The 25,299-nt window shown below is 39.6% G+C and overlaps 4 protein-coding genes across 4 annotated transcripts; 3 read left to right on the top strand and 1 right to left on the bottom strand.

Moving 5' to 3' along the window:
* Positions 1-1,001: 1,001 nt before the first annotated feature.
* Positions 1,002-2,886, bottom strand: LOC135701141 (replication factor C subunit 4-like). Its single transcript, XM_065221842.1, has 3 exons — positions 2,599-2,886; positions 1,668-2,535; positions 1,002-1,340 (listed from the first exon to the last, which is right to left on the bottom strand). The coding sequence occupies exons 1-3, from the start codon at positions 2,715-2,717 to the stop codon at positions 1,248-1,250; spliced, it is 1,080 nt and encodes a 359-aa protein (XP_065077914.1). The 5' UTR covers positions 2,718-2,886; the 3' UTR covers positions 1,002-1,247.
* Positions 2,887-14,705: 11,819 nt separating this feature from the next.
* LOC135701140 (histone H3-like) lies at positions 14,706-15,227 on the top strand. The gene has a single exon (XM_065221841.1). It carries the CDS (start codon positions 14,706-14,708, stop codon positions 15,114-15,116), a length of 411 nt encoding a protein of 136 aa, XP_065077913.1. The 3' UTR covers positions 15,117-15,227.
* A 1,598-nt stretch (positions 15,228-16,825) lies between these two features.
* LOC135701139 (zinc finger protein 271-like) lies at positions 16,826-19,004 on the top strand. The gene is made up of 6 exons (XM_065221840.1): positions 16,826-16,904; positions 16,958-17,113; positions 17,170-17,875; positions 17,934-18,208; positions 18,263-18,482; positions 18,541-19,004. Exons 2-6 carry the CDS (start codon positions 16,963-16,965, stop codon positions 18,815-18,817), a joined length of 1,629 nt encoding a protein of 542 aa, XP_065077912.1. The 5' UTR covers positions 16,826-16,904; positions 16,958-16,962; the 3' UTR covers positions 18,818-19,004.
* Positions 19,005-22,363: 3,359 nt separating this feature from the next.
* LOC135701137 (zinc finger protein 14-like) lies at positions 22,364-24,388 on the top strand. Its single transcript, XM_065221839.1, has 5 exons — positions 22,364-22,623; positions 22,678-23,374; positions 23,437-23,786; positions 23,843-24,062; positions 24,122-24,388. Exons 1-5 carry the CDS (start codon positions 22,470-22,472, stop codon positions 24,351-24,353), a joined length of 1,653 nt encoding a protein of 550 aa, XP_065077911.1. The 5' UTR covers positions 22,364-22,469; the 3' UTR covers positions 24,354-24,388.
* Positions 24,389-25,299: the final 911 nt, after the last annotated feature.

Here is a 25,299-nt window from a genome sequence, read left to right as displayed (position 1 = left end):
TTTTTGGGTGCTCCTCACAAATTCCTTAAAATTTGCCTCATATTAGTTTGGAATTCTAATCACAACTTTTATACGGGTTTTCGCCGCATTCCTATGAAGTACCCCTGGAATTCTTCTCACAATTGTTAACTTTATTAACATACCCTTAGTATTTTATGAAAACACAAATGGAACAAATTCATTTTCTATGCTCTCCGAAATTTCTTGAAATTCTCCTGCAAATTCCATAAAAACTGTTATTTGAATTATCCTTAGTATTTTCATAAAATTTTCTTCAGAATTTTCTCGGAAATTTCCTCAGAAAACCTACACACTAAGATTATTTTACAGATTTCTGTAAAATTTTACCGAAATCTCAACAGCTGAACGTTCGGTAAACAATCTTACAGTTTTCCAGTAATTATTTACAGATATCTGTGAAAAATTCAAAGATATTTGTGAAAAATTACAGGAAATCTGCGAAACTGTTTACCGAACGTTCAGCTGTTGAGATTTCGGTAAAATTTTACAGATTTCTGTGAAAATTTCTAAGTGTGTAAGAAATTAAACTGTTTTCATTAAAATTTCCTTTCAATCCTATTAATTCCATTTGGAATCGCTTTGGAATACACCTAAGGTTTCCTAGAATCTGGAGTTCATCAGAACTACCTTGATAGCAATGCTCTGAATAAATGCAGAGACGCAGATTAGGTATCGGGTAAATTTTTTTTCACAATAAACAGATTAGCCCCATGAACACCTAAACCCAACTATTTGGCAAATATTTGAAACCATAGAAATGAACTGTTAAAGGGAGAACAAATTTAAAATTTCAACATTTCCTCAATGGATCAATCAAAATGCTGTGGTTTTGACAGAACTATGCTGTCACTTCCACAGTATTTTACATATGATCGTCCATATACAGTAGCGCCAAAAGCATGCCGTGGATTTTTTTTTATTGGAAATTATGATTTTCTGTATACTGAATATGAATTCAACGATATTCCTTTTGTCGGAGTCATTATATTGGAAAAAATCCTGCGCTTGCTGTAACATTTACCAAACCTGACAAAAGTGAAATAAAGCTGAGGAAATTCTTGATCCAATGCCATTCTCATTTTTTTTTTATTTTGCTACTTGGTTCTCTCTGACTTAACGCCGACCATATGATGTGAATGTATAGAGTTTTAGGATTATGACATAAGTAGTGCTTTTATTAACGCTACAAGTGTAATGCATGTAAATGTAGAACAAATATCTGATCTTCAATTGGCTTGCAACGCTTGTATAGTAACACAGCCCAGATCCATTATTTGAATATACTCAGAACCGCCACCTTGCAAACGGAAACAACATTCCTGCAAATAAAAAATAAAAAAAAACATTAGCTTTCATACCTTAAGCACAGACAAACAGACATAACACATTGAATATTTCTCATTGTAAAACATCATCGCTAAAACATTACCGCCATCTGTTGAATACACTGTGGTGGGTAGTACGCTGAACAGATGGCGGTAGTGTGTAAACGTCAAACGCAAGGGAATTGACTATGCGCGCCACAGGTGGCAGTACTACCAACTGAGATACTTTTAAATTGACCGTTAAATGCTTGTGCGATTAACAATTTGTGAGTGTTATGTCTGTTTGTCTGTGCCTTAAGCGTTGACCACCATGAAACTTACTCCCAATTTGTCGCAAAGAATGCTCTTCTGCTTATCGTTCAGTCCATCATGCATTACAACAAAGTCTGTTAATTGTTCGAACAGCTGACCAACGCTGTATGCATCATAGGTGAGGTTTTTGACGTAGTCTTCCAATTTCCCGTAATTTGCCGTTTCACAAACCGAGATAAAATCTTCAAGGTACTTCTTTGGGACAACACCAGACATCTCCAGGATATCAGTGTGCTCAATCCTGGCGTCTTTGCCTTTCAATCTATGGCACGACTGAAGGGTTGTGATCGCTCGTCGCAAGTCCCCTCCGGAGATATCCACGATATCGTGATAAACTTGCTCTCCAACGTCAACATTTTCCTGCTCACAAATGAAACGAAGTCGCTCAATGATCTTATCTTCCCCCAACGGTTTGAAGCGAAACTTCGTGCAACGAGAAGTGATAGGTTCGATTATTCTTGAAACGTAGTTACAAACCAAACAAAACCGGGTTGTTTTTGTTTCTTTCTCCATAGTTCTACGCAATGCAGCCTGAGCAGCATGGGTCATCGCGTCTGCTTCGTCCAGAATAACGATCTTAAACGGTGGACATGGTTTACCATCAGTTCTAGTGCCACTGGCTGCAAGTTGTGCGAAAGTTTTGACTTTGTTTCGCACGACTGCAATACCGCGATCGTCGGAAGCATTAAGTTCGAGAATTCTTTCTTTGAACATATCTCCAAATAACTGACGAGCTGCTGCCAGAATGGTACTGGTCTTACCCGTTCCTGGTGGACCATATAGTAACAAGTTAGGAAGATCGGATGTCGACAAACTTTCTCTTAGTACGGCCACGACTTCACCTTGTTCCACGACATCGTCCACACATTTTGGGCGACTGGAATGCACAGGGTAAAAGGTTAAACATCAAGAATGGAGAATATTAACAAGATTAACTTACTATTTTTCAACCCATGGGACGGAATGTGATTTGGTGCGCTTTTCTACAGGTCCTTCACCGCTATGGCCCGCTTTCGATGGAGAATCGGAAATTTTTCCTGTTTTAAGGAACGCGTGCATGATCTACTACTTGATTGATTCTTATATTACTTAACCGAATATGGATATGCTGGCACAATAATAATTAATGAAAATTTAAAACGATTAAAACGAAACTTTTGCAAACATTAAATTTTAATCTCGTTCAATGCTGGTAAATAAAATACTTTGACGTTATTTGGCGCGCGAGGCGCGAGCCGACCACCAATTACTAACACGCTCGTTCAAATTTACTCTAAAGAGAGTAAAATTCCACTCACTTTCGTTAAAAGTGGAACTACTCTAAAGTGAGTAACCCCATGTTTACTCACTTTTGAGTATTGTATGAATTTGTCAAAATCTGAGTAGCACTTACTCAGTTTTGGTTTTCGCAAAATTAGCACAACTGAGTAAAGGTTACTCAGTTTTGTAAATATTATATTTTGACAGGAAATTATTAGATCGAAACTTTTTTGCAGCATGATAAAAACGATTTATTTTGTCACAACAGAATTATTTAAAAAAATGAAATTTTATAAACTCTAATCAACAAATTGATAATAATTCTGCTTATTAAGCGATTCTACCGAAGGCAGGGCTGATAGCAGTGTTAAGCAATAAAAATAGTGAATTAGTGACTAAAATCATTATAAAAAGTGACTAAAAAGTGACCAAAATCATTTTAAAAAGTTACCAAAATGTGACGAACATTATCAGAAAACTTTTAGAAATAGAATCATGCAAATTTATTTGTCAGTTACCCAAAAAAATGTAGGCATCGATTTTCTATCTGTACGCATTCGTCAAAAGTTTATATTGCAAGATCTTGCACAACTAGATTAAAAACTAACAACACTGTGTAACACGACTTCCAATAACAGAGATATTTTACCATATTTGAAATGATTATGGTCTCATGAATTAAAGTCTAGAGTAAATCTATTCTCTAACACGTCACGCGTTTTAGATATGAACTATGATAATCTTTATGCGATCTGCGAACTTGCATCAAGAAGGTGCTCCGCGTTTGCTTGGTTACCTAATAAGAAGACATTACCTAATTATTAGAACTATTTACGAAGTGAGGAATGAAACGTCGAGATAGCGTTTTGAAATATTAAATAACACAGTTATCCAGATCTAATTCTTGAATTACTAAAAAAAAGCAGAATTCTTCTACAACAGGAGTTGCTATTCATGTGCCGAACATCTACTGTGCCGAGCATCTACTGGACCGAACAAGGCTGAATAAGTCATTAGGTCGTCTTGGGACAGGTTTTTCCGAATGTTTCTACCATAAAGTACCATAGTTTCATTAACCTATGATCCTAATTTCACGCATTTTTCGGAAATACAATCCAAATCAGGGGGAACGACACTCATTCAGATGAATTCTTTTTTACCATGCTTGCCTGTAAAAATAATGTAATTGAAGAGAGTTTTTGAGTTTGTCGTCTTGACGAAAATTGAGTAAGGATAAAAAAAAATACAGGATTCCTAGTGGGATTGCATTGGATGCGAGGGTGCTTTAAATTGTCATGGGGATGCGTGCAACTGAAATGAAACAGTACGAAAGAAAAACATCGAAGTAGCCATTTTAGTCAATGCTCAGTGAAAAATAATGTTTGGATGGTGACAGCTGGACTACAAAAGCCCTCTACTTATAGAATGTATCGATTTCACGACGAAAAAAACACTTAATTCTAAACACGCAAACGAAATTTGTGAAAGCTAGTAGAAGTGGCAGCTTTTGCAGGAATAGCAGCATCGCGGATTCATGTAGCCGTTACCGAGGCTGGAAACCTCGGTACGGTCACGATACTGTGATCTTCGCAACCGATTTGCAATTCTCCACAGATTAACTTAAAAATTCTACCCTGAATTTGAACTCACAAAAGTGACTTGGAGTGAAAGTCTAAAATCTCTTAGAGCGCTTTCTAAAACTACCTTTAATACCATCTGAAATGACTTGTTATCCCTAAAATCTACTCAAAATTCCAAAAAAGTTTAGTCTGGTCCAAGAATCTTAAAACTTTACTAAGTCCCAAAATCTTTTTTTTCTAAAAAATAGATGAAGTAATTTTTTCCCCGATTTGTCATTCATGACTCTCCACAAATGAGAGAGCGAGATATATTGTCGGATTCGTGCAATACTGGCACCACTCAAAATCTGTGAATTTTCACATTCAACGTTTGAAAATTTGGGGTTCAGTTTCAATTTTATGATTCTTTTCATTTCCATTGGACTGAATCACAGAAAAACTGAATCGAGTGTGTTTCATTAATTATTTCAAATTCAGATTAAAAAATAAACAGTTTAACGATTTTTACTGTTTCTTATTTCAGATGTTCTCATTTGTCATTTGTCTCCTCTATGACGTTCTTGATGTATTTGCCCCGCGACCAATTATAGACGAGTGGTCCGTCATCTATTTTAATTTAAGCTCCCTCGGGAATCCAATCGAGAAATCACTTCATCCTTGGCCAGGACAATCGCCACCTTGAACGACTCAACACATATCAAATTGTTTTAACACCATGTTTATTATGAAGATCGTTGAAAACTGACAGTGCTTCGCGATCGACCTGAAAACTGCACGGCTTGCTTGATGATTTGTGTGCATGCAGAAGGGATAAGTTGGGAATAGAAAGAATAGATAGGATGGATTGAAATTTTGTGCACGTTGAACATTTTAGGAGTGATTTGGGTAAAAATGGGATAATCCTGAAGTGTCGTCCCCCCTGATCCAAATGTATAATGGAAACATTTTAAATTGAGCTAGAAATTCTGATAGGTATTATTGACTAGTGTAAAGGAAAAAAATATGATTTAAAAAAATTTTACAACATCTTTAGAGAACTATTTTAATTCGCTCTGCAATGCTCATTACATTATTAAAAATTCTTGCTAGGAATTGCCTGAAGAATTCTCCTGAAAATTCACTTGGATTTCTCCTCAGCATTTACTTAATATTATGCTGAAATTCCCATGGAATTATCTAAGGAATATTTTTTTTTAATTCTGCTACGAAACCCCAAAAACTCTTCGAAATGCTGATAATGATGATGATGATGGTCCCATCTCTTACCCCTACAAAGGTTTGAGCTCGACGATTTATGTTTAGGGTAATAATATGACATTTCAACCAGTTAGCAAACAAAATCGATTACATCTCAAAACCAAACGCATGATTTTATTCTGCAAGCGCTGTAATCTCGATATTTGTGTTGCATTGGCCAGAAATAAAATGGAAGGGCAAAAGTCTAGATGAGGAGAGATGATTGATTTGTATATCTGTATTTGACTGGCAATAGTTAAATCGTTTTTCAGTGGACATAGAATTCCATGCTTCTTGGCAATGATGAGATTGTCAATGTGAGAGTTGAACTTAAGTGTGTCATCAATAATCACGCCAAGATATTTAATCTCCCGAACGCGATGAAAAGTCTCATCATCAATTACAACAGAGACGTTCTTATTTACTCGATTCCGCGAAATTTCCATAAATTTAGTTTTACTTGTATTCAATTTCAACTGCTTATACTTCAACCATCTACTTAGAGAACGCAAATCTTCATTCAAGTGTCAAAATGGCATCATATAAATTCTTAGCTGTATTGAATAACACAGTATCATCTGCGAAAAGATTAATATCGCAAAATCGTAAAAAAAAGAAATTAATATATATAATAAATAACAGGGACCCTAATACACTTCCCTGGGGCACTCCAAGGTTATTCCCCACATGACTGGAAGCAGAATAATTAAAAACAGTCCGCTGAGTTTTGTCAGACAAATAGGTTTCAAACCATTTATATGCAGTACTCGTAATTCCAAAGCGCTTTATTGATCTCAACAATAAGGGCCTAGAAATTGTTTCAAAAGCGCGTTTTAGATCCAAAAAAACAGCAACAATTTACACTCCAAGTTATTTTTCCACTTCGCTAATACCAAATTCAACGCGGTTTCAAAAGAATGACCTTCCCGATATCCCGATTGTTCTGGTATCAACAAACTATTACTATTTAAATACTCCAACAGCTGGCCTTTAACAAGTTCTAAAATTTTCTCTAATGGGTGCAACATGTTGATGGGACGAAACTCTTCGGCTTTAATCGTTCCAGCAACTTTTTTAATAGGGACCACTAAGGATTCCTTCCAAATTTGTGGCACATGTCCAGTTTGTAATGATTCATTAATAAGGTCCAGTAAGATGTGGGCAATGACAATGCTGCTGGGATTCTCCTTTGAATTATCTGAAAAAAATAACACCGGAATATCATTAGAATACTCTTCGAAATCCACTTGAATTTTCTAAGGATTTTCTAAGAAATCCGTTGGAAGTATTCTTAAAATTCTAATTGAATATATGTTGGAATTACCGTTGAATTTTGCTCCTTTCCTTGGTATTCAACTCACAACTATGAAATTTTCACCTGAAAAATTACTGTCCGAAGTACCATGGTACTACATATCTCTAGAATCTATTCTAAAATCTGTTCAAAACTGCTTTAGAAAAAAGTTCTTTTAATAGTTCTTTAAAGTAACTGTATCCAAGGGTCTTGAGATTTTTTAAAGAGAGGAAGAAGCACCTTTTTTCTATTTGGCATCGAAGTTCACGAGTTTATCCCGGTGACATCGAATTTCCGGCATTTTCCAGGTATCCCGATTTTCCGGTCACACTTATTATTTAATTTTGCAGTTGAATCTGGACTCCTACAAGGTGCGAAATCTCAAATAAAAGTGTGCTTTGATGATGCATCGTCTTTATTTCGTCTGCGTACTTTTTCGTAAGTTAGTTTAATGAACTTCCAACTAAGAACTAAGCATATTGTAGCACTGTTACAATTTTTATTTATTTTTTAACAAATTTTACATTGCAATGCAAGCGGGAATGGCGAAAATAGTGACTTTAGTGACTTTTTGTCGAAAATAGGGACTTTTTAGTGACCACCTTCAAAAAAGTGACAAAGTCACTAAAAAGTGACCCGCTATCAGCCCTGCGAAGGCCACTGCAGCTAGCATATTATCATTTCCAGGTACTATTTCCATTCCGGGAAGTAAGCAGGGATGTAACACATTGAACATCTCGAAATGGACTAAGCGGCTTTCTGGCACAACTTACGAATCAGTTTCTGAGCATTTTTTTTTCTGAAAATTAAATTCTTTTTGAATATATTTCTCATAAAGCTTACTTGCAATTCTCTCTCTCATAGTGAACTTTCCTTTGGATCGAGCTTGGGATTCTAAAGTTCACAACCAAAAGTTATTGCAGAAGTTCAGAAAAACGTAACCTGTGTAAATTTGGGCTGAAATAAAGTTTATCTTAGGAAAAACACCATCTGCTACTCACGCTAGTCCAGAAAAGTTTCACAGAACGCTGAAACTTTCACTCTTTGAACGCTTTGTGGGAATTTCTCGGGGAATTCGCTTTCAGCCCAGGACTTCAAAATTTTCGGACTTTTATAACATTATTTGATCTTACTCAAAACAGTAAAGATCCATATTTATTTAATTAGAGTAAATGTTACTCACTTTGTTAAATTAATATTACTCAGTTTTTGACATTTAGCATACATATACGAAACTGAGTCAAAGTTACTCACTTTAGAGTAAAATCAGACGAGCGTGAAAGCTCTACAGTAAAAGCACAAACGAAGTGACAGACGACTAACTGGCGAAGAAATCCATTTAAATAATGTGGTTCACTGTAATAGAATTTTCTTAGAAGCTTGTGCCATCATCCACCAGATGGGTTAGTTTTTTTTGTTTTGATTTGAACAAAGTTGATTTTGTGTACAATGATTCTTTGACAGTGTGCAAAGAGTGCGTATCATTTTGTCATTTTTTTATGCATTTCAGTTTTGAATAGAGTGAAAGAGATAGAACCAAAACATTCTAATACATTTGGTGAAAATGCTAGTACAATCCAGTAGTAGTGTTGCCATGTGGTACAATCCAGTAGTAGTGGTGTTGCCTAGAGTCGGTGTATAATGAGTCACGCCAAGAGAAAAACAGTTGAACTCGCATCACGGGTTTCGAAAGATTCCCTTTCTTTTCACTTGGCAACAGAGGACTGCTACATCAACTTCAAATGACTTCTAGCGAGCAAAAAAAAATAGCAGCTGTTGTAAATCATTATATCAGTGATTTTGTCCAATCATCTTAACAAAAAATAGTAGAAATTCTCATTACTGATCGTTACCAAACGTATCCCATGACAATTTAATGTTCACTGCGTGTTTATGATCATTTCTTCAATTATGTTTTAAATTTTATTGCAATACCTTTCGTGGACCTTTCATAGCATCGTAATGTTTGTTTACTTTGCACGATAGGTAGCCGGTTTGACAGTTCAATAGGTAGACTTGGCTTCACTCTTGGCGTGACTCATTATACACCGACTCTAGTGTTGCCATGTGGTACACTGAAAAATTGAAATAGCAGGTTAGTCACCAAAGTTTTCGAGCCGCTCCGTCTGTCACTTCGTTTGTGGTAAAAGTATGGACGACTGTCACCACAAAACCGAAAAAAGTTGTTCCAATCTGGGGGGGGGCGTCCTGGTTCCAAACGTAAACAAACGCTATAGGTTTCTTATGGCTTGTTTACGTTTGGAACCAGTTATGCGAGGTAGGCGACGATTGTTCGTATTTGACTGCCACCTCCCCCCCTTGGTTCCAATCGAGCAAAGCGGTGCATTTTGACGGTTCGATTGGAACAACTTTTGACAGACGTCCATATTTTTACTGTAGGGCTTTAGTTACATGCCATTACATTTCTGATAATGCTGAAAATCCAGGGTTGCCAAATTTAGGGGAAATGTTTCTAATGATGGCCTATGGATCTAAGATTGGGCCCATCGCTAAAAATCTGCTATTTATCAATTTTATCTAGATGAACGCGTTATTGGGACGTTACTAATGGATTTTTGGTTGCTATTGAAAATTTAGTCGATTGCTGAATTTATGTATGGGCCCAAATTAGGAACACTTAGGTCGACATTACCTGCATTTCCCCTATGTTAATAAATTCAAAGATGGATTAAATTGCACTAAGGCATTTTACGAGACGTTTCGAGTCAGCTGTTTATTTCTGTTTACCTATTTTGACGTTTACCAGCGGGCCGATTTGTTGACATACCACGACCAAAATCAAAACAAAAACATCAGACGTAAACAATAACAATGCCTCAAGCGCGTTCGAGTGGCCCGCCAGGAACTGTCATCAAGACGTCACGTAAAATAGCTTCTTGAAGCTTGCATAAATTATTGGTGTGAGCTTCAAGTGCAATTTAATCAAAGTACTCGCTTTCCCTTTTATGCACGCTAACTTGAAAGTGCCCACTAAATGAGTATCTTGTACTCATTTTTTTAATTTATTCTGAAGTGTCAAAACATGGGTATTATCATAAAAGGGAAAGTGAGTACTTTTTATTCATTTTGGAAAGTATCTACATGCAATAAAAATGGGTAAAATTAATGAGCGAATGGAATGGATGTCATGTCATGATAGTGAAAATGCAAAATGTCTGATCATTTTTAGTAAGCGAGCGAATCGAACTTCCGTGGATTTTGCGTGTGAAGTGTTTTGTAAATCGGTCAAAATTATTTCAATTCACAATATTACGCGAGTGATTGAACCAAAAGATTCCATCCGGCTGATGTTGACTGTGTTTTCCCCAGGCATGGTCCTATACCAATTTTTACGAGGTAAGAATCAAAAGTGTCATTATGATGAGTATTACAGTTGGCATTACAAAAATATAACCCGTTTCAGAACAGTGAAGGGAGAAGCAAAATTTATATTTGTAAACATCTGGACCCACTCGATAAGCGACACCCGCATAAACGCGAACCATAAATTGACCTTACCTAAAATGGTTAAAAATTGTTTATAATCCCTGCTAAACTTTAACTGAAATGGTTATGGAACTTTACATGAACGTTTAATGATAAAGTTTCAACCTTATGTATTATGGTTTTTTGGAACTGGACTTTACAAATAATGGGTTGTTAAGAACCATTACCGTTCCAAATTCTTGTTTTCTCCATACATTTTCGGAAAGAGAACTATATTAGAACCTTTTAACTTATGGTTTGAGAACTTTAATGGTAATGGTTATGGTAGTCAGTAAGGTCCACGAATGGTTTTGTAACATCGATCAACTTTATGTGGAATATATCGCGAATTGGTTGCCTGTAATTTACTGATTACCAATTCACGATATATTCCACGTAAAGTTGAGCGATAATACAAAACCATTAATGGACCTTACTGACTACCATAACCATTACCATTAATGTTCTCAAATCATAAGTAAAAACGTTCTTATATAGTTCTCTTTCTGAAAATGTATGGAGAAAACAAGAATTTGGAATGGTAATGGTTCTTAACAACCCATTATTTGTAAGGTCCAGTTCCAAAAAACCATAATACATAAGGTTGAAACTTTATCATTAAACGTTCATGTAAAGTTCCATAACCATTTCAGTTAAAGTTTAGCAGGGATTATAAACAATTTTTAACCATTTTAGGTAAGGTCAATTTATGGTTCGCGTTTATGCGGGCATCCCTCAAGGATCGATTCCAGCAGTGAACTGTGCTGTATGACGAAAACATCCTTCGAGGAATGCCTCGATTGCATCATACCCGAGGAGGTGACTCTATCTAAGATGCAGGACAAATTTTGTGCATGCTTCATAGATAGAGAAAAGATTGATTAGGATTTTGAAGATTTCCTGCAAAAAGGTGGAGATTGATGTGAGTAGATGGATTTAGATGCTGGTGATGAAATTATATTTAATTGGATAATTTTTTCCAATAATTATGTGGCAATAACAAAAATTTGACTTGCTTCAATGATTTCGGCTCGGACTTCGGTTTATAATTGCAAAGATTTCTAGAGGTTGTTTATTTTCTGACAAGCAGCCCCATGTAGCAAAAACAAATCAATAAAATGGGTACTTTTTACGCAAGTTCAGAAAAATTATAACGGGTAAAACAAAATACCCATTATGTGACGTATCCATTGAATACTTATTAATGAGTAATGTTTTTTTTTTATGTGTTTATTTTTCCAGGCTCATTTGCCGTAGCTTTGCGGAGCCGATATTCATTGTTTAGGTTACAAAATTTCTTAAGACTAACGTTAGAAAAGCGGGGGCCGATTACTCGCGGCTATCTCGAGGTTAGGGGTAACAAATTGTAACAAATGGATGGCAGGGTAGGGATTGAGAACACAAGGTTTGGAGAGCAATGTGCTCTTGATCTCGAACTAAGCGACCAACTGATGAAAAAGACAAACATGGGGGTACACCGATGGGCAGCTAACAACTTGGGGGAACACAAGATGACACTAACTACTAAATCCTCAGATCTATCCGTTTTAAAAACACATATATTAAATTGCAATAGTCGAGATCTCGGCTCGCCAAGATGTCTCTAACGGGCCGCATGGGTTGTTTTCCTCGGGCCCTGAGGGATGCGGATAACTCGGATCTAGCAACACAATGGAGGGTACATGACCAAAGTACGTGGTCGATATCGTGATAGCCACTACCACAAGCGCACAAATTGCTGCCTGCGAGCCCGATTCGGAAGAAATGCGAGTCTAACGAGTAGTGATTGGACATGAGCCTTGATATGACACGTATAAAGTCACGGCTCATGTCCAATCCTTTGAACCATGGCTTTTTCGATACCTGTGGGAGAATAGAATGTAACCATCTTCCCAGATCACTCTCATTCCATTTTTGTTGCCAGTTGGTGAGGACGTGCTGACGGGTGATTGAGAAAAATTCCGCAAAGGCGATTTGTCGATCAAAAATATCGCCTTCCATAGCGCCCATCTTAGCTAGCGAGTCCGCTTTCTCATTGTCCGGAATTGAGCAATGAGATGGGACCCAAACTAAGGTGATAGTATAAGAGCAGTTAGATAAAGTACTCAATTTAGCTCGGATTTCGGTCAGGAAATACGAGGAGTGCTTCATCGGCCTCATTGATCGAATAGCCTCCAACGAGCTAAGGCTATCAGTAAAAATAAAATAGTGATCAGATGGTAGTGAGGCAATTTGCTCTACTGCGTAAAATATGGCTGCTAGTTCCGCAACGTATACGGAACAGGGTTTTTGCAGTTGATATGAGGCGCTATGAAATTCGTTGAATGCTCCAAATCCAGTGGAAGCGTTTATAGTTGACCCATCTGTGAAAAAACTACAAGGGACAACCCAATGGGGTTGTACGCAATGATGACGTAGGACAACGTGGTATGATATAATAAATATTTTTGTTAACTGCAGCAGGAGTTTGTATTTTGTGTAGGAATAGGAATTTTAGCTGGGTTCTCTCTGTTTATTCTCTATGATTGCCCTCAGATTAACCAAGGCGCGTACAACCGAGGCGGTTTTTGTTGATTCTTTTGTATTTCGACTGGAACACTGGAAACGCACTACTTACCCCAACACAACAAATGAATGCAAATGATTGTCGGTACTGGATTAGTAGTGGTAGATCTCATAGCAGTAACAACCAACTTAGGTTAAATCTAATAATCTTAAACTGAAAAAAATCATCATTCGATCACATCCCAACCACCTTTTAAATCCGACAAGGAAGTTAATCAAAATCACCTTTTTAATTCATTTGATGGCCCTGAAAAGGGCCGGTTTTTTAGTCTGAGTCGATGATGCTAATTTATCCTCCGAAACCGTACAGAGTGCGTCCCTGTCGCTTCAGAGCGTAAACGACATCCATCGCGGTGACCGTCTTCCTCTTAGCGTGTTCGGTGTAAGTAACAGCATCACGGATAACGTTCTCCAAAAACACCTTCAACACGCCTCTAGTTTCCTCGTAAATAAGCCCAGAAATTCGCTTGACTCCACCACGACGAGCCAGACGACGGATAGCAGGTTTAGTAATACCCTGAATGTTGTCACGCACAGAGGTGGCAACAGTACATTTTTTGAAAAACCATCGTCCAGAGCGAAACAAAACAGCCAGCACACGGGCGGCCGTTTATAACTACATTCCAAGCGAACAGCGGAGATAGAGAATAAATAAAATCTCGCAGCCTGATTTTTCCAAACAGTTTATTGTAATGAAATTTTAGCTGCAGGCTTGCGTGTGACAGTAAATTACCAACTCCGTTATTTACGCATAATTTTAACATCAATGCTTATGAGTGGTCAGTCTTCATTATTATCTTTTAATTCCATGCAATAAACATCAAATACATGCAGTAATTAGCCAGAAATCAGCAAAATTCTACACGACATAAATTTATGTCGCGCGTGCCGCCGGTCTTGTCTGCTTCTTTGTAGGAAAATGTTCTGTCGCTGGCAGAAAACAGTTTAGAAATGTCATGACATTTTTGCCGCTTGCCAGTTTGCTTTTGTGTGTCGTCACAATGGTTATCGCAAAAAGTATCAAATGTTAAGGAAAAAATGTTAAACTCCAGGACTCGTGCCACCACTGGTCACGCAGCACTTTTCGATGACGCTTTGCTCCTCCTTTGCCGAGTCCTTTTCCTCCCTTGCCGCGTCCAGTCATTGTTGGAGATGGTTTGTTTATCGTTGATGAAGGTTGAGACGAAAGTGAACAAAAATTCCAAATTTCGGCTTTTTTATACCTACTTGAGGGTTAAATTCTCCTTGTTAGTTGTTGTATTCTTGTTCTTTCATCGTTTCTGATTGGTTGATCACAGCAAACGCATGTTATAAAACAGAATGGAAGTCGTTTTTATTTTTTATTCCACAGTTAGCTTTCAACGTGAACACATCGTTGTGGTAATGGTGTAGATAAGTCGTGATTTCGACCATGCAGAATAATCCCCGAAAGAGTAGGAGATAAAGTGAGAGAGGGACGAACATATGATCAGGACAAGTTGGTCAGGTCTGAGATGTGTATATAATGGGCAGGCGAAATATATATGAGTTAAATCGTTTGTGATTATCAACCGAACGAGTTGTTTGATTTATAGATAGTATCTCTACCCGAAGAAGGCCAAGTTAAAACAATCGTATACAAGGAAAATGGCTCGCACCAAGCAGACCGCTCGCAAGTCCACTGGAGGAAAGGCTCCTCGCAAGCAGTTGGCAACGAAGGCCGCTCGCAAAAGCGCTCCAGCCACCGGAGGAGTAAAGAAGCCTCATCGCTTCCGGCCAGGCACCGTCGCCCTGCGTGAGATCCGTCGTTATCAGAAATCGACCGAACTGCTGATCCGCAAGTTGCCTTTCCAGCGTCTGGTCCGTGAAATTGCCCAGGACTTCAAGACCGATCTGCGCTTCCAGAGCTCAGCTGTTATGGCTCTACAGGAAGCTAGCGAGGCTTATCTGGTCGGTCTGTTCGAAGATACCAACCTGTGTGCCATCCACGCCAAGCGTGTCACAATCATGCCAAAAGACATCCAGCTGGCTCGTCGTATCCGTGGTGAACGCGCTTAATTTCCCCGTCGAAAATCTTACCAAACCGGCCCTTTTCAGGGCCACTAAGTTCATATAAAAAAAGAGTTGGAATAGATTTCTTAAAGAACTACAAAAATAGTTTTCACCAAGTCATGGCTATTTTTTATCATTGATGGCGCTGTTGCATTGATAGTAAGTTAGAAATTTGGAAAAGTGGATGGAACGCTTTGGATGCATATTATGGTGAAAATAAGTCAAAAATCATTCATTACCGTTTAGTTTTTTTTCCTAGAAATTTTTGATAAATAGTATTTTCTTACAGGCTGAATTTTTATGTATTTTTTATGCAGAATATGCTAAATGGGAGGGACTTCAAATGTTAATCCTTCCTCCCCCACCAAATGTTACAGAGTGTCATCAAAGTACATGGAATGTTGAGATATTGAGAGTGAATTTTCTCTTTCAAATTTTAATGTTTTGGCTCTCTGGGGATTGGTAGTAAAGCGGTTAAAACTGTATGGGAAAAAAAAACTTTTTTATTTCATTCTAGCTTATTTACAAAACTTTTCAGGAAAAAACTGAACGACAAAGTCCATTAACGATTTCTTTAGGTTGTCGTCAACTTTTTTTTTTGAAAGCTTAGTGAAATTCACATGGATTTCATGCATTACATTTGTGATATATTTTTTGAGTGTATCCCCTGTTTCCATGTTTGGTACAAGATAACACTCTGGAGAGCATTATGTGTGGTCATTGGGAGCGTGTGGTTCTGAGTATGGAGATTAGTGTGCAAAATATTACGCAATTCCATCCTCCCTATTCGCACGCGCCCGAGGATCGGAGGCGAATGCCACTTCGACTTGTTTCGTCTACTTACTACTCTCTGACGACTGTGCTGGGGAAGCAGCTTATGCATGTAGGTAATTGGTGGATTTGTTAGTTAATTCGACGCTTTTGGACAATGCTGGAAATTTACCAGTTTTTCAATAGTTTCTTGCTGAACATCAACATTCGGAAGCATTGTTATCGATGCGTAGCCATATTTCTGATCGAAAGGTGATAAAATTATTGAAATTGGACCAGGGGCAGCTGAGTTATTAACGTTCAAAATCTTTCTTAATTTGTTACATGTTCCATTTTCGGTTTTCACAAAGTGTACCCCCATATAGAAATCAAAGACGTAGTCCTACGTCAAAAAAAACTACATAGGACGTTTTGACAAGTCGAGTTGTACATCGGACATGTTCCATTGGACGATTTTTCTCAATGACATAATCAATCAGTGTTACATTGGACGTTTTGTCTACATGATACTAGATTCCCTTTCACAGATTTCAGAGTATAGTTCCTAACTTTAGATTGGCCCCACCTTTGGAAAATGAGCACCAATCATGTAAGGCAGTCCGTCCGAATGACCGAAGTAACAATCATAATATGATTATACCCATCATTTCAAACTGTACATTGGACAATTTTTGATCAATGATTATTATAAATAAATGAAAGTAAATTTGGATGGATGTTTTTGTATCACACAAAATGATAGAAGAGCAATAGTTTGCATCGCTTAACTCGATTTGTTTACATTTGTTACATTGGTCTATTTGAAAAGTGACGCGAGAATTGTATTTTGTTTTCTCCGCCTATCTCTCCCTCTGAGTATATCTAATGTGGATCTTATGTTTTGTTGACATCAACATCAACCACTTCCAATGACGTTTATACATTGAACCACAAATCGGATCGATTTTTTTTTTGGCAAAAAAATCTATTCTCAGTTTTTCAGGTTTTTTCCCGTGGTAAAAGAGTGAAAACTTTTACAGATAGGTAGGTATTTAATAATTAGGCGATTTGCCGGCTATTGACAGCTGTAGCTCCAGAAGCCATGCCCCGTTTGACTAAGGGTGCGCTTGCGGCTAAGGCTCGTGAGGCGGTTAAAAGGCAGATTCGCCAATCCGCCGCAGCTCTACTCGTTCCACCGGTGGCGTCCGTACCTAAACCTGAAGCGCAAAACAATCCGGAATTGTCTGTGGAAGGTGATGAAACATTTGTCATTTTTGTGCAGTTGGTTTTGTTTTACGCGCAATTTCAGGTGGACCCTCGTTTCCATTGGAACCGACAATCGAAATCGATATCAAACAGGAACTGGTGTTTACCGGAGTTGAAAACCAGTTGCTGCAGCAGGGCGAAGTGGAAGTCAAGGAGGAACTTTTGGATCCAGGGAATCCGGGTCTAGTGGATGGCGAACAGGATCCCATCGGGCAAGATGGGTGTCGATTACTGCTCCAGTCAAAGGAAGAAAATGAGCCCGATAATCGTTGCCAGTTTTGTCTGAAACTGTTCCAGGAAAGTGGTGGGCGAGGTATCATAACGAAAATGAAGATTGAATTTGTTTTGGGTTTGCGCAAATGGGGTGGCCCGGGAAGGCGTCCGGATTGTTGTGAGGGCTGTAGGAGAATGTTCGACATGTTCTACGAATTCAAGCAGTCGTGTTTGTTGGCGTTGGCCCGACCGGCAGAGCTATTCATCTGCGCTGGGAATAAGGGTCTAGGGCAGTTTGTAGATTTGAAGCCAAACATTAGGAAGAAGCCAAAGTCGATGGGGAGGAAAGCTGTACGGATCAAGAAAAGTAAGACAAAGATTTCTCAGAAGATGGAAGATTTTCATGGGTTTGGGGTAAGTTCCAAGCAGGAAAGTCTTGAACCGGAGGCAGTAAGCACTGAAGCACTTTCGGCAGAATTGCAGCAGGACGTTAAGGAAGCAGAGTGTGCAATCTGCAATGAGAAATTTTCAGACAGGTACCTTCATGATTTAGTAAGCTTGTTAAACATTTTACAATCGCCTTTTGTTTTTTAGGTCGGCTCTAAGGCAGCACTTGTTGAAGCATTACCCGACAGAGTCAAATGAATCTGCTACAAAACGCAGTGGACCGGTAAAGAGAGAAAAGAAAACCTACTGTGGTCGTTGTCGGAAATGGTTTTCGGTCAAATCGGTCTACTGGCAGCACAAACCGAGCTGTGTTGAGACTCATGAACTCAATAAACGTCCACCACCAGAGTTTGCGTGCTCTCTCTGTCCGAAGAAATTCCTTCGCCAGCAAGAACTGACATATCATATCGACATGCACAACGGTGAGTCCGAGCTGATTTCGCAATAAAGAAACCAACTTGCCAAATTTATTTCAGGCGTACGAACGATTCCCTGTCGGCGGGAGGGTTGCAGCAAGATGTTCTACCACCCCAACGTTCGACTAAATCACGAAAAGCTTTGCGGACAGGAGGTCCAGGAGATATGCAGCATCTGTGGCTCCATTTTTCGTTCGAAAAGTGCCCTGGGCGTTCATTTAGCTACTCACGGGGATCCGAAGTTTATGTGTGAACTATGCAACAAGGGCTTCTATTCGAAGTATGTTATGCGAAATTCCAACTTCTTTTCTGAAATCAATCGACCTCTCTATCGACAGGGCCAATCTCAAGAAACACGCCACTGTCCATTCGGACGAGCGTAAGTTCCAGTGCAAGGTCTGTGGGAAACGATTCAAGTCGCACGAAGCGAACCGAGTGCACCAACGAATACATACAGAGGAAAAGCCATATGTTTGCCACATTTGCGGCCAACGGTTCACGTACAACTGTTTGCTGAAGACGCACCTGGAGAAAGGACACGAAACGGTGCCGGGACTGCTGGCACCGAGTACAGAAGCGTTTCCTTCGAATCCATTCGGTGGATTGGGGTTCTGAGTGGAACTGAGCAAGTTTGAACCGTTTGAATGGACGAAATAGAGTTGGTTCGGAAATCGAAGCTATTCTGGTCCACATGTGCAGTTGGTTTTGAAGAAGCCCCAATTGCTTAACTTTTAATTATCTTGATTACAGAAAGATCAGTTTAAGGAGTACGTTCGAAAAAAAGCTCACCGGGAAATGTCACACCTTCCTTGGCCGCCTTAGCCGACGAACGAATTGAGAAAGCTGGAGCAACTGAAATTCGTGCTAGTTGGCGAGAACACTAGCGCTAGCAAATCCGCACAGATGTTAACACCGCATTAGGTTCTACTCTGTTCTACTGTGAGTTCAAGCGAGTTAATCGTCTCAGTTAAAAACTCAGCGATGAGTAAAATTTGTCTCATGGTTTCCTGTGGAATACCTAAAAAATCTACCGGAAAATGAGGAAATTTACGAAAATTTTATTCAGTCTCGGAGTAGTACCAATAGACTGAGTGAATCCAATCTTTACTTTTCTCAAATTCGGGAATTTTTCCCTGGAAAAACCTGGGAAAACATGAGGCAAATTTACTCATCGCTGAGTTTCTGCACTTTCTACACTCAAATTTGAGTCGTTCTCATTCGCCGTGCAGCGTTTTCTATGATGAAAGATTAACCGACAAAACGTTACCCTAGCAGCAAGCAATGTACCTTTCTCCGGTCAAGTTGTGGGTGCAATTGAATTCAACGTCGAGATTATTTCCAGTACCGCACTAAAACCAACAATCAATACGAAACTAACGCTTTTAAATTGGCTCACCACTTTAGTAGCCTATTGGTCCCAAGCAAACGATTAACGTACCCTATTCTAGTTGAAATTCTATTACTACACTATGTTTGTTTTGATTCGCTATGAAAGTTTGACAGATAACATCAGGGGTGTGTGGATTCATGCAGAACATGCAGGGGTGAGTGAAATAGCTTGGGACTGCTTGGGACCGTTGTTCTGGTACTGAGTGAGCCAAAAATAATAATGATTTTCTTCGGGACCCAGTGGTCTTAGGCTGTGAACCATTTGCCGAGTTAAATTTAACTCGTGGTTAAAAGTGACATTTCGAAAGTTATTTTCTTTGTTCGAAAATCCCCGTGCTGTCGATCGACCGGTTTTCGAGCCACGGTTGTCAAAATTTAACTTCTTGTCTGTCAGAATAACCATGCTCGGATAGCAGGGTAAATCGATAACTTTTCATCTGTCAAATTCTAACCAAAAGTTAAAATAATCCACCAAATGGTTCAGAGCCTTAGAGTTACCTCTATGCTAAAACTCATGTCGTCCTTCAACCCCAGGACCGGACGGTGTTCCTTCAGTTTTTCTGAAGATACATATATCGCCAGCTTACACGGCCAATGAGAACGACCCAAATTTGAGTTTAGTTAACATAAATAACATAATCACAAAGTGCAGGAACTCAGCGATGAGTAAATTTGCATATAGGATATCGCACCCATTCAAACACACACATGGGCCGGAACCAACGGCTTTACTTCCCTTTCGAAGGAAGACGTGACCAGAGAATTATATGCCTCAGAAAAATCCCACCGACCTCGGCTGGGATTGAACCTACACACTTAGAAACAATCACCGACTTCGGTAATTCATTTACCGAATTCTCAACTGCTGAACAGTCGGTAATGTTTTCGGTAATCGAGAACATTACCGAAAAATAACCATAAACGAACGATAACCCAAATCATTGAACTATTCCACAAATGGTTTGGATGATACCCAGAACACGTCGTTAAGCAAATTAACCATACAATTTTTATTAGGGAACTGGATCAGCAAAATTAGCTGTCAAATTTACCGAACGATCGGTAACGTTTACCGATGTGCATTGCTTGATTTGTAGCTGACTTTACCGGAGAACTGTAATTTTGAGGACGATATGACAATCGAAAATTACCGAGTGATCTGTCACCGACTCAGCTGTAATTTGCTTTAATATTGTTTCAAGGTGGCGGTCACTGCAACCCATGCAAATATTTGGCTGCAGTCGTGACCAATGTGTTAGTGTTGCAAATTGCACCACCAATGAACAAAACCGTTGGTGACGATCTGAAAACTTAAGTTTTTGTCGGAAAGATTCGGCGCTACACTGAAAACAAGGAAGCATTGGAAGATCGTCGCCAACGGGAATGGAACTTGGACCGACAGAAAAAAAAACAAGCAACAACATCGGCCATCTGTAATCGGTATTTATGTAGATAACGAAAAATAATTATTTACGAAAAATATCTACGATTCGCTCATCCTGGTGTTGCATAACAGCCTCCATAATTTCACCTTTTTTATTTTTCACAAGCACGAACGCTTTTAATGTCGATCGAAAATGACAATATGGTGGATTTGACGTTTACCTAGACCGTTACCGAACTCAGTAACGGAACGCTTTGTTTACCGAAACTTCAGTAAAATATTTCACCGAAGTCAGTGATGAAGCTGATTTACAGACCGGCCGGTAAAAATGTTTACCGTTTTCGGTAAATTAAAATAAAATTACCGAAATTCGGTCATTTCATTTACAGTTTTCAGCAATAAAGCGAGAAAATACCGAAACATCTGTAATTTTTAGCATTACCGATCTAAGACGGTAATTTTTTTACCGAACTCAGGGTCTCTGTTAAAGTGTGTAGACCCATTGGGGTGAGACAGCAGTCACGCTTACTACTATCAACAATCAATACGAAACTATCGATTTGAAATTGGCTCACTACTTGACTAGCCTATTGGTCCCAAGCAAATCGATTAACGTATCCCATTCTAGTCAAAATTCTAGTACTACTCAATGTTTGTTTTGATTTGCTATGAAAGTTTGACAGATAAAATGAGGGGTTAGTGGAATTTCCTATGTTTCGAGGGGTGAATCGACTAGCTTGGGACCGAAGAGAGTACCAGAGCTGAGCCAAAAAGTAGAGCTCGTTTCTTCGGGACCTTCTAGTCTTAGAGTTACCTCTATGCTACTACACCACTAGTTCTAGTACCACTAATCTGCTGTGTCTGACATCGTATGACACGGATAGCATGATTGAAACGGCTCAAAGAGACGATAAGCTAAATCATGCCATCGCGATTGCCATGTTGCGTAGACTTGGGGTTAGCGGTAGCCTCGGTGTTAACCTCTTGAAAAGGATTCGCTCTTATCTCACTGATCGACAGTTAGTGGTGGTCATTTGTGACTGCCACGTCAGGAATACCTCAAGGAAGTCATCTGGGACCAAAGATCTTCTTACTCTACTTCAGTGACGTGAATTTGGTTATCTAAGGTCCACGACTATCGTATGGATCGTATGTAGATGATCCTACTTGCGGATCTGCTCGATTGATGACTGTCACTCCCTTCATCGTCAGTTTCAAGCCTTTGCCCAGGATAGCAACACTGTTTTCATTCAGCTCTGATTACATTGCATGTTAACTATAAAAGTGGTTAAATTTTAATCATCGATGAGTGTATATAATTTTCCGTGAGTGTTGTCTTTGTGGATCTATGTTTTATTGACATACAAAATGTCAATGCCAACATAAAAAGTCCCTTGATATTTTCATTCCCTTCATTCCGTTTAGTCCGAATTTCCCAAAAATGTTAAGTGTGGAATAATTAAACAGGAATTCAGTGCAACATCTCCAGAAACCATGCCCCGTGTGAGTAAACGTCGGCATGCGGCAAAAGCTGTGTGGATGTCCAGAAAGTTGGCTAGTCAATCCACCGCAGCTCTACTCGTTCCACCACCGAAGGCGGAAAAATGCAGACCCGAGTCGCTACATGATCTGGAATTGTTCGCTGAAGGTACCTACATTAGTTGTTTTCGAGCAGATCATTTCATGTCATCCAATATTTCAGGCGAACTCGAATCGACGGTCGAAATCGACATCAAACTGGAACCCCTGGAGGCCGGACAGGATGAACAAATACTGCAGCAGGATGAAATGGAAGTTGAGGTGGAACTTTTGGATCCGAAGGATACATGTCCGGCGGAAGAGGAGCTTGATCCGATTGGTCAAGATCCTAATCAAAAGTTATTGCAGGAAAAGGAAGAGAACCAGCTGGAGACCCGATGCAAGTTTTGTCTGAAACAGCTCCGGGAAGCCAGTGGACGAGGTGCTATCACTCAATTGAAGATTGAATTTGTGTTGGGCTTGCGTGAATGGGGCACGCCGGGAACGCGACCAGCCTGTTGTGAAGGGTGTCGGAAAATGTTTGAACTGTTCTACGAGTTCAAGCGGTCCTGTTTGGTGGCATTGGCACGACCGGCAGAACTTCTCGTCTGGGCCGGGGCAAACAAAAGTGCAGGGAAGTTTGTAAATTTGAAGCCCAAGATTGTGAATAAGGCAAAGATAATGGAAAGGAAAAGTGAACGACCCGCGGGAAGCAAGACGAAGAAGCATGTTCAACAGAAGGAAAAGTTAAATGAAGGTTCCAAGCAGAAAAGCCTTGAAGTGCAAATACCAAGCACAGAAGCACTCTCGACAAAATTGAAACAGGACATCAAGAAACCAAGTTTTGAATGTGAGATCTGCATGGAGAAATTTTCCGATGGGTAGCGATGGGTTTGATTAACTTTTTATGCTGTTTTTCAATTGTTTCAATTGATTTTTCTAGGTTGGTGCTAAAGAAACATTGGTTGAATCATTTCCCCACAGCGTCAAACGAAACTGTTACGAAGCCGACTGTTCGAAAAAGAACAACGGATCTGCCTATCTCTGATGCCGCTTCCAATATTTCTGCACCGGAACCAGCTCCGTCGACCGCCGTGGTGGAAGATGAGGAGCAGAAGAAAACTTATTGTGGCCGTTGCCGGAAATGGTTTTCGACCAAAACAATTTACATACACCACAAACCGTTCTGCATCAAGTTTCAAGTACGTCCAGAACCGGCGTTCGTATGCTCTCGCTGTCCGCAGAAATTTCATCGCCAGCAGGATTTGACACTTCATATCAACAAGCATAACGGTAGGTCGCTTAAATGATTCCGATAAAACGTCGATCGAATGTCCCTTTCATTTCAGGAGTACGCACGATTCCCTGTCGGCGAGACGGTTGTACCAAGATGTTTTTCAATACGAAAGCTCGCCACACGCACGAAAAGCTTTGCGGTCAGGACGCCCAATTGATATGCAGCGTCTGTGGTTCGCTGTTTCGATCTGGAGGAGCTCTGCGCATTCATTTAGATACTCACGGCGATCCGAAGTTTTCGTGTGAACTCTGCAACAAAGCTTTCTATACCAGGTAGGTTACGGTGCATTCTCAAATTCGGTTTAAACTGAATAGTGCCATTCTTCCGACAGAGCCAATCTCAAAAAGCATTCTGCAACCCATTCGGAAGAGCGCAAGTTCCAGTGCAAGGTCTGCGGGAAGCGGTTCAAGTCGTACGAAGCGAACCGGGTGCACCAGCGGATCCACACGCAGGAAAAGCCATACGAATGCCATATATGTAGCCAGCGTTTTATGTACAACTGTTTGCTGAAGACGCACCTGGAGAAGGGACACGAACCGGAGGAACCGGGGCAACCGGTTTGAATGCATGCGATGAGTAAAAGCTGGAGGAAAATATATCTTTTGTTTGTGTAGGGCTAAACACTGTTGTTGGTTCGCACGTGCTGTTGGTTTTGAAGAAGCCGTTGACTCGGATATGATTGTCGTGACCTGAAGGAGCTTTCTAGCCTCAGCAAAGACCACCCGAAAGCAACAGTAGGCAGATGGATGGTTTCAGAGCGGACCGCTTTAAGATGGCTCCGGATGAGTTGGCCACTTATTAAACCGACTGTCAGGAATTAATCTCAGTTCTGGGATTCAGAACTGTTACCGGAGGAGTGGAAAGAGGGAGTAATAAGCCAAATATAGAAATAAGGTAACAGGCTAAAATGTAAGAACTGCCGATAGGTCCTCCAAAAGTGTCGATTTCAACGTCGCTTACGATACTATTGACCATGAAGATCTCGGAGGGATACGGTAGATGTTGAGGGACTAAACTCGGTTTATTAACATCAAATTATTTTCTAGACGGCTGTGATTGGACTCTTCGGTTGGACCCAATAATGAGTAAACCATAGTAACAAGCTTTTAAGAAAATTCCATTACAGTGAACCATATTATTTTAATGGATTTCTTCGCCAGTTAGTCGTCTGTCACTTCGTTTGTGGTATCACTTTCCAAAAAGATCATCCATATCGACTCTCGCGTCCCGTGGATGACGAAAGATCTTCACTCGTTGAAAAGAACTAAGAAGGCTGCTCTCAGAAGATTTACCAAATTCCGCTCACTGCCGCTGAAATGCTACTATGCCAGACTGAACCACGAGTATAAGCGGTTAAGTCGTCTCTGTTTTCAACGCTATCAAAGGAGGATTCAACGGCGGCTAAAATCACACCCGAAATCCTTCTGGAACTTCGTAAATGAGCAACGCAGGGAAGTCGGCTTACTTAGTTTCGATTCTTCCATCCCCAGTATTAATTCTGGGTGATAT

Source organism: Ochlerotatus camptorhynchus, unplaced genomic scaffold (genome assembly GCF_037179485.1).
Source record: "Ochlerotatus camptorhynchus isolate MF236.1 unplaced genomic scaffold, CSIRO-AGI_Acam_v1.1 ptg000150l, whole genome shotgun sequence".
NCBI lineage: Eukaryota > Metazoa > Arthropoda > Insecta > Diptera > Culicidae > Ochlerotatus > Ochlerotatus camptorhynchus.
Note: the sequence above shows the minus strand (reverse complement) of the source record. Positions and strands in the feature narration are given on the sequence as shown.